Source organism: Cebus imitator, unplaced genomic scaffold, assembly GCF_001604975.1.
Source record: "Cebus imitator isolate Cc_AM_T3 unplaced genomic scaffold, Cebus_imitator-1.0 Scaffold4, whole genome shotgun sequence".
In the NCBI taxonomy this organism is placed as follows: domain Eukaryota; kingdom Metazoa; phylum Chordata; class Mammalia; order Primates; family Cebidae; genus Cebus; species Cebus imitator.
This window is the reverse complement of record NW_016107319.1, coordinates 10308079-10316993: the sequence shown is the minus strand read 5'-3', so window position 1 is coordinate 10316993 and position 8915 is coordinate 10308079. Positions and strand designations below refer to the sequence as shown.

Here is an 8915-nt window from a genome sequence, read left to right as displayed (position 1 = left end):
GTTGACCAGGATGGTCTCGATCTCTTGACCTCGTGATCCACCCGCCTCGGCCTCCCAAAGTGCTGGGATTACAGGCTTGAGCCACCGCGCCCGGCGATTTGTTCTTTCTTTTAAAAATAGGATCCAATAAAAGGATTTTAGAACAAACTAGTTTTCTTGCCTTCACAGTTTTATGAAACTAATGGTGAACACAAAGTATATGCTAATGCCCTAAAGAACTATCAAACCAGTTACTTCTTTCATGGTTTTCTTTTATGCTTAAATGATCCACAGAACAGCTTACCCATTCGAACTACAGGACAACTCTTTTTGCATTCCTGTCGACATTTCTTAGGTTTACACTTGTCATGGTTGACAATAGCAATTCTTGTTAATTTGTCTGCCATAACTGTGTGAAAGAATATCCAGCTCTTCTATCAAAGAAAAAGTAACAAATTTAATGTAATTAGTTAAGAGAACTAATTCACACGCACGAAAGACAGGAAGACATAAATGATCATTACATGGAGATGAAATAATTATCTGCAAAAATAAAATAAATTTAAACAATAGTAAAAATTGTAAAATAATCTATCATCTAGTAAGGTTGGGAATCTCAAATTTTACATATATGCCTTGATCAGAAGATTTATTTAAGAAAATAAAAAAATGCCACTTACAATAGCAACAAAAAGAAAATATCTAGGAATATACTTAACAAGCTGTATACACAAGAAAACTTTAAAACAACACCGAATGACATAAATGACCTGAACAAATGACATGCTATCTCAGTTTTGATAAGAACAGTCAATATGACAGATTTCAACCCTTCCTGAATTTATATATTTAGTTCAATCTCATGAGAAAAAACAAACAAAAGAACCCTAGGCATGTGGTGGTGATGCACCTGCGGTCCCAGCTATTCCAGAGGCTGCGGTGGGAGGATCACCTGAGTCTAGGTGGCAGAGGTTACAGTGAGCCAAGATCACACCACTGCACTCCAGCGTGGATGAGAGTAAGACCTTGTCTCCAAAAAACAAACCAACTCAGATAAAGCAAACCTAAAGATCCAATGGAAAAAGCAGTATTAATAGCCAGGAAAACTGAAAAAGCTGAGGAGGATAAGGAAATTCTACAAGACCTTCCCCTAAACTAAGCATTACTTCATGTTGTGTACATCTGACTATAATGACACTGATAGAGATGTGAAATTATAATAGCAATGAAATTAAAAGGAGACCAAGTAACTATATGTATATACTATGTTCACTTTTAAAGCTTTTATAAGTGTTGATATTTCGGTTTAATCAACTACACAGCATTAAGATCAAAGTGAAGTTAAAAATCTTTTACAATATTGGGCTTAGTGGTTCAGAAATTAATTTCCTTAAAATGGTGATTAAAGTATTCCAAAAAGTGCATTAATACTCAAGTTTACTCCAATATGTAATGAATGAATCTGAAGCCATGACTGTCCATTTAGAAAGATACCATGTTGGGTTTTTCTGATTGTGATATGCAATCCTGATTTTTCTTTTTTTTGTGATACATTGCTTCCCCTTGTAGACATCTTAAGTCTTTTTCACATCCATCAATACAATTAGGCTTGGAGGGGGATTAGACATCTTGCTCCTCAATACTGTCCTAGACTATTATCTCTCCCTCCTCCCTAAAAAGTTTTGCATGTCAACTATCTAAATGCTTTAGTTAGTACTATCAGATCACTCCCTTTCATTCTTTGAAGATTTCATCCCCCTGCTAACTTTCACATACTCTTCTACAAGTCCTGACATAGTTCTTGGTGATTTCAGTATGCTAACAGATGAACCTCCCATCATTAACCACTCTCTTCCAACATCTTGCCTTCTATTCTACCATTCATTTTTATCTATCTAGCCATTCATTTTTCTGGTTACATCCTAGACCTTATCATTACCGGTGACTGCAATCCCTCTATAACCACAATTTCAAACACTGTATTCTCCAACCACCACTCTTATCTTTCCAGTTCACCCCCTACTACACAACAACCCAACAATCCCGATTCTCCCATTCTCCAAACCTTTCACTGTCTCTTGATTCTATCATATTTCCACTGTCCCTCAGCTCTTGGTATTTTTATTTCCCTTCTTACCCAGCTAAAATACCATCATCATCTTGGTTAAATTCAGCTCTTCACCTTCAAATACACAACTGAAAATGGGTAGGGAAAAAACCCCACAAAACCTGCTGACTAATCTCCCTTGAAATTCATCATCTCAAATGGACTCTTAGGCGAACCAGCAATCTCAATATACGTATTTACCTAGCTAAGACCATTTGTACACTAGAAGACATTCCATAAGAATGTCTCAACTATTCTCCTTCCTGTCTTTAACATCATCAATTATTCTCTCCACGGGCTCATTCTTATCAGCATTCAGGCATTCTATTATCTAACCCCATCATCTCCCATTACTTTATTTCTTCAGCTGATTTATATAAAAATAGTGATAAATTGCAGTGGATTTAAGAAAAATGAACATGGATAGAACTGTTAATTAACTGTGTGAACACTTTTAATTCAACTTCTGTATCAATTTCAAGAATTGGGGCAAGGAGATTCCCTACTTCTTTTCAACAGAAAAGTTAGACACAGTAAAGCTTGGAGAGGAAGGTTATAGTTAACAGGCTCCTGCAAACAAAGAAGGATTTGAGGATATTTCAGATTTGAAGACAAAAACGCTTAAAAACTGACACTAAAACAATGACCCTCAGTGTCATTCTTCCAGCTAAAAGGAAAAAAGGAAGTGAGGTATATTTGGAAGCATTTACAGTGTAAAGCCAAAATAATTGTAATGCTGTGTAAAAGCATTTCAAAGATTGGTTTTAACCAATGATCTTTAATACCACATGAAACATTCTAACCTATGCTTATTGTAGTTTATTAGACTTATAAAACACGTATAAGTTAGGAGTGGTACACGGCTCTCATTTCAGAGTTTTAAGACATTTAGAAGGAACTCTAATCTAAATATTGTTTTCTCCCCCTCCCTCCCAACTGTTAAATGCTCTTCCTAAAAAAACAAAACAAAAAAACCTCCTTTTTTTAAAACAGGGGAGAACTCAGTTAAAAAAAAAACCCAAAAAACAACAACAAAAAAAAAAACAACTCACAAACCCCAAACACCTTCTGGTTAAAATACAAGTTCTGAGGTTTTGGTTACATTAACAAAGCATTATTGTCAGGTGTCAGAGTACAATGAATATTCTCAGAATGCGGGACAAACTACTGCAACATAAATGCCACTATCATAAATGATTAGTTAGCAGTTCTGTTGGGAAGGAGTACCAAAATAAAATATGTTATTTGGACAGTTCTTTCTCTTATAGATTTTACCATCAAAAAAGAGAAAATAAGCTTATATAGTTAATGGGAGGTGGAAATTCAGCTTTGGCTGTCATTCATTCACAAGACGTATTAAATGTGTACAATGTATGAAGCCCTGAAGAGATAATAAACGTATTCTGAGTAAAGACACCAACCTTGATTTCAATGAGTATAAGATACAATAAAGGGAAAAACAAATAAGGGGAGAAAGTGCCGGGTGGTATAAAAGCGGACCAAAAAAGCTATAGGATTTTAAGTGGAAAATTAATGGGGATAAACCGTCACGGCTGCGTACACACTGTTCTGAGAAAAGCAGAGCGACATGTGTGCATCATTTCTATAAAGACTGGGAGTGGACACGGAGTATTCGACTTCATGGCGGCAAGATGCCATGACTCATTCACTCACCAAAACGTGGAAGCCACGACTTCCCACAAGCAAATACGCACATATGACAATATGTCCATTTTAGTGTGCTAGGGAAGTGTGGGGGTACTAGAGGGTGCTGTAAGTTCTAAGGGTGTCCTCCTCTGCAGCAGGTTTGGCTCCAGGGCAGGAGTCGGGTAAAGAGGGAGTGGAAACTACGGCCTCTAGGTCCATTCTCGAAGTCCCAGCGGGCGTGGCAGGCAACAGCGGGGACAGCCAGGTGGGCTGGAGGGGAAGATCGAGGCGCCCCCAAAGTCTCGGCGTCGCCCGCGCTCCAGCAGTTCCAGAAGTCCCGCAGGAGCCGCTGCCACGCGCTGCTACCGTCTCCGCCACCTGAGGCCTAAGCAAAGGCTCTCGGAGAACGTCCCTACAGTCTTTCCAGCCTGGCAGATGGCAGCTAACAGCCAAAACTCTCCGGGCGATTCACGTACCTGGAGAAAACGATCCCCTTGCGAAGGGGAGCGCAGAGGCCAAATCAGTTCTTGCCTTCACTTTTCAGCCACACAGCGTGTTCTCACGGCCACCGGCCAAAATGGCGGTTCCCAGCGCCCACTCGCGCAAGCCATAGGATGTAGTGCGCGCGCGCGACAGAGAGCGTAAGGCGGAACCCTGGAGGTAGGTAGGGCGCGATGACGTCATTGTACTGCGACCCTTGTTCCTCGCCGCTGGGGAAGCCAGGCTGTCCTAGGAAGCTGAGTGGGAGTGGCACGTAGCTGCTGGAGGTCCTGAGAACCTGAGTTTCGGCCAGCAGCCAGGTCTGGAAACTGTAAGTGTGTTGGCTTTTCTCCGACGTGGAGCGTGGTCCTAGCGTAAACAGATGCATTCTCCTTCCCAGTTTCAATCTTTTTTTACGCTCGCGCTCTCATCAAGGCGGGTGGGTCGGGAGTGGAGCCTTAGTCATTCTGGCACGCTAGAGGTATCAGTAGGACCAACAGAGTCTGGTCCCGACACGGCTTGCTGTTGCGCGCTCTCCTGGGCCTCAGCTCCTTCTCAACTGTGTGGTCAGTTCAAGGCCGGGAATCCAATCTTCTCCGAGCTCCGTATTTTATCCACTTGGTGGCGTCCAGTCCCAAGGCCGGCAGTTAAATTCTGCCCTGAAGTGGAGATGGACATTCTTTCTTTGTTTTCTTAGATGACAGGACATTCAGTTAGTAATAGTGGTTGCAAGTTGGATAGATTCGTCCTAGATCTCACTTAACTTGCAGGCAAATGACAAATAACTAGTTCATGACTGAACCTATTCATCTGTTTATTCATTCAGTAAATTACCTATTGAGCATCTAAGCCTTGGCCTTGCTAAAGTTTACAGTCCACTGTCTCTGCGGTTATTTAGTGAGTATCACGTGCTTGTGTGCCGATTAGAGAACAACTTTGGATACATGGGAGGTATCAAGGAAAGGAGGGTATGCAGAAGTATTGCACCTGTTTTGAATAGCAAGTATAATAATGTTCAGTAGCAGTAACTGTGCTACCAAAGCAGTTTTACATATTCTTCACGATCCAGTATTGAAGTGTTTTTTCACGTTTGCATAGACTTACTAAAATTAACAAAAGATGTGAAAGATGAAGTCGACTCTTTTAGAATGGGCCAGTTACTTCATAATCTTGGAGTCATTTTCCTGACTTTATTTTCTATGTTAAGACCATATGTAAATAGAACTTTTTAACATTTTTCTTATTTTTGTTTTTTTGGGGCAGAGTTTGGCTCTGTTACCCAGGCTGAAGTGCAGTGGCACGATTTCGGCTCACTGCAACCTCCGGCGCCCCCACCCCCCACCCCAGGTGGTCCTTCCGCCTCAGCCTTCCTGGGACTACAGGTGCGTGCTGCAACACCAGGCTGATTTTTTGGTATTTTTTTTGTAGAGATAGGGTTTCACCATATTGGCCAGGCTGGTCTTGAACTACTGGGCTCATGCAATCCACCTACATTGGGCTCCCAAACTGCTGGGATTACAGGTGTGAGCCACCAGGTTTCGTTTAAGGACCGGCCTTAAATGAAACTTTTGACAGCTAGAGGACATGTATCTCTGTATCACTCAATGAATATTTAAAATGAGGATCTTGGTGGGGGGCAGTGGGATTACACTTGTAATCGCAGCTATTTGGGAGGCTGAGGTGGAAGGATTGCTTGAAGCCAGGTGTTCAAGACCAGCCTGGGTAACATAGCTAGATCGTGTCTCTAAAAAAAATTGATTAATAAAATGAGGATCAATGTTTACATATTCCTAGTATAAGAGTATTTCAATCTGACTTGTCTAGGGCTAAAAATCATTTGAATTTTTAGTCATAGAAGTATAGAACTGCACAACATTATATAATTAAAAATCATCAAGTGAACCTCTTTGACAGGAGAGGAAATAAAGCCCAGACTTACTCAAAGTTTAGGCCAATTAAAGGAGGTACTGAAGCCAAAGCTTTGATTCTGTGGTCTTTTGACTACGATAGCTCGCTGCTTTGCATATCTGGTCATATGAAATAAAACCTGAATTCCTAAGATTTTTATTTATTTAAAAATAGGAATGGGGTCTTGCCATGTTGCCCAGGTTGGTCTTGAACTCTTGGGCTCACATGATCCTCCTGTCTCAGCCACCCAAAGTGTTGGGATAAAGGTGTGAACCACCATGCCCAGCACCTAAGAGTTAAATAACAGTGATTTAATTATATTAACTGCATCTGAGAATAAATGATTACTATCAGGGTATATGAATGCCATTAAATTTTTTATTGGTAAAAACCTGTCATAGAAAGATGCTCAGCTCCTGGTATAATGTGTGCATTCTTTTTTCCCACATAGAATATTTTAAAAAATGACCACACCAAACAAGACACCTCCTGGTGCTGACCCTAAGCAGTTGGAAAGGACTGGAACAGTACGGGAAATTGGGTCACAAGCTGTTTGGTCACTCTCATCTTGCAAACCAGGTAAAAATGAAAAAGCTGTTGAAAATAGTCACTTGCAGTTTCCTTATACTGTCATCTCCCTTTATCCCAGGGGTATGTTCCAGGACTCCCAGTGGATGCTTAAAACCATGGATGGCACCAAACTCTTTCTATGTTAATACCATGTTTTTTCCTATAAATACCTGTGATAAAGTTTAATTTATAAATTAGGCACAGTAAGAGATTAACAATATAACAGTAATAAAATAGAACAATTATAACAATAGAAGTAGTAAGAAAGTAATAAAAGTTTTGTGAATGTGATCTCTCTTTCAAAATATTGTATTGTATCCACCCTTCCTCTTGTGATGATATGAGAGATAAAATGTCTATGTGATGAGAGGGAGCGAGGTGAATAATATAGGTGTTGTGATGTAGTGTTAGGCTACTATTAACCTTATGACAGTACTTCAGAAGGAGAAGCATCTGCTTCTGGTGATCCTGGATCATCAAGCCATAATGATGTTATTAATTGAATGTCAGGAACAGATGATGTTGATGACTAATGATGGGGTAGTATATACAGTGTGGTTATGCTGGACAAAGTGATGATTTATGTCTTGGGTGAGACGGAGCAAAATGGTGAGAAATTTCTTCACACTACTCAGAACAGTGCACAATTTGAAACTTACCAATTGTTTATTTCTGGAATTTTCCATTTAATATTTTGAACCATGATGGACCAAAGGCAACTGAAACTACAGAAGGCGAAACTGCGGATAAAGATACTACTGTACACTGGTCTGATTTTAACATTCCTTTTGTTTAGATGCTTTATTTTAATTCTAATGCACTGGAATTTTTTTTATCATATATTTCTGTCTAATTTCTTTACTAATCCCTAGTTAGATTTAACTACATATGTCATAAGGTCTCCTCTCTTTTCCTCCGCTATCTCTGCTATGATTCAGTTCTTAGTTAGCTTTTTTTTTTTTTTTTTTTTTTTTTTTTTTTTTTTTTTTTTTTTTTTTTTTTTTTTTTTTTTTTTTTTTTTTTTTTTTTTTTGTCTATTTCTCTCAATTGGATAAGTGAATGCTAACATATACCAAAATACTTTCCTTTTATTTTTCGTTGGGACAGAATTCCTGAGTGGCAGTTCTTTTCTTTATGAATGCTTTTTCACTATCTTCTTTTGCCATGTTGTAGGTAGAAAGGCCTATGCCTGCCTCTTTTTTTTTCCTAAGTACTGTAACTTGTTTTTTTCCTGAATGCATCTAAGATTTTTCTCTTTATTCTTGAGTTCATAACTTTTGCCAGGATATATTTTCTCACTCCCATAACACATAATTTGGTAGGCAGTTTTCATCTGCAGACTCAAGGTTAGAGAAATGTCTTTAGCTTGAGGGACTTTATAATGTTAGTTTAGTTTTCAGTCATCTTTCTTTCAGAAACTTTTATTATTTACACATTAAGACTCCTATAGCCATCCTCTCAACCAAGCCTCCTCTGCTTCCCTTCAAGGTTCCTTTTTTTCTCCTTTTATGAACACTTTATTGAGGTATAATTTATATATTATAAAACTCATCCTTTTTAAGTGTAGAGTTCTATGAATTTTACAAACATGCCAGTCATGTAAGCAGCATTATAATCAAATGTATAGCATTGTCATCATTCCACAAAGTTCCCTTATGTCTTCTGTGCCTTTTCAAGTCCCTGACAACTCTGATCTGTTTTGGGTCCCTTTGGTTTCACCTTTCCCAGAATGCCAATATAAATGTAATCATACTGTGTGTAGCTTATTGGGTCTAACTTCTTTCATGTAGCATGATTCACTTGTGAGTTTTGCTGTCGCACATATCTGTAGTTTGTTCCTTTTTATTGTTGATTACTCTTTCACAATATGGGTATACCAGTTTGTTTATCCATTCACCAGATTTGTAGCAGCCAGCTTTCAAAATGGTCTCCAGTTATCCTTGCCTGCTGGTATTCATGCCCTTCTGTAGACCCCTTCCAGATTGTGTCAGCATAGGTCTTTGGGACCAGTAGAATATGGCGAAACTGATGGTATATGACTTTTGAGACTAGGTTGTAAAAGACATTCTGTCCATTATTTCTTAAATTATTTATTTTTCCCTATTTCTTCTCTATTATCTTTCTAGGAATCTGGGAATCCAAATATGCATACGCTAGACCATTTGGTTTTATCCCACAGCTTTTGGATACTCTTATTTTTTTTCACTTTTTTTTTTTTTTTTTT

At 38.8% G+C, this 8915-nt stretch overlaps 2 protein-coding genes across 3 annotated transcripts in view; one reads left to right on the top strand and one right to left on the bottom strand.

Moving 5' to 3' along the window:
- ABCE1 (ATP binding cassette subfamily E member 1) overlaps positions 1-4452 on the bottom strand; it is a 34872-nt gene extending 30420 nt beyond the window's left edge. Inside the window, exons 1-2 of the mRNA XM_037740740.1 lie at positions 4210-4452; positions 284-413 (exon numbers count right to left, since the gene is read on the bottom strand). Of these exons, the coding sequence (XP_037596668.1) occupies positions 284-386 (103 nt within the window). The 5' untranslated portion in view covers positions 387-413; positions 4210-4452. The remainder of the gene's footprint in view (positions 1-283; positions 414-4209) is intronic.
- ANAPC10 (anaphase promoting complex subunit 10) overlaps positions 4413-8915 on the top strand; it is a 126997-nt gene continuing 122494 nt past the window's right edge. For both annotated transcript variants that reach the window (XM_017534587.2, XM_017534602.2), the window contains exons 1-2: positions 4413-4544; positions 6573-6700. In XM_017534587.2, the coding sequence (XP_017390076.1) occupies positions 6586-6700 (115 nt within the window). In that variant the 5' untranslated portion in view covers positions 4413-4544; positions 6573-6585. The remainder of the gene's footprint in view (positions 4545-6572; positions 6701-8915) is intronic.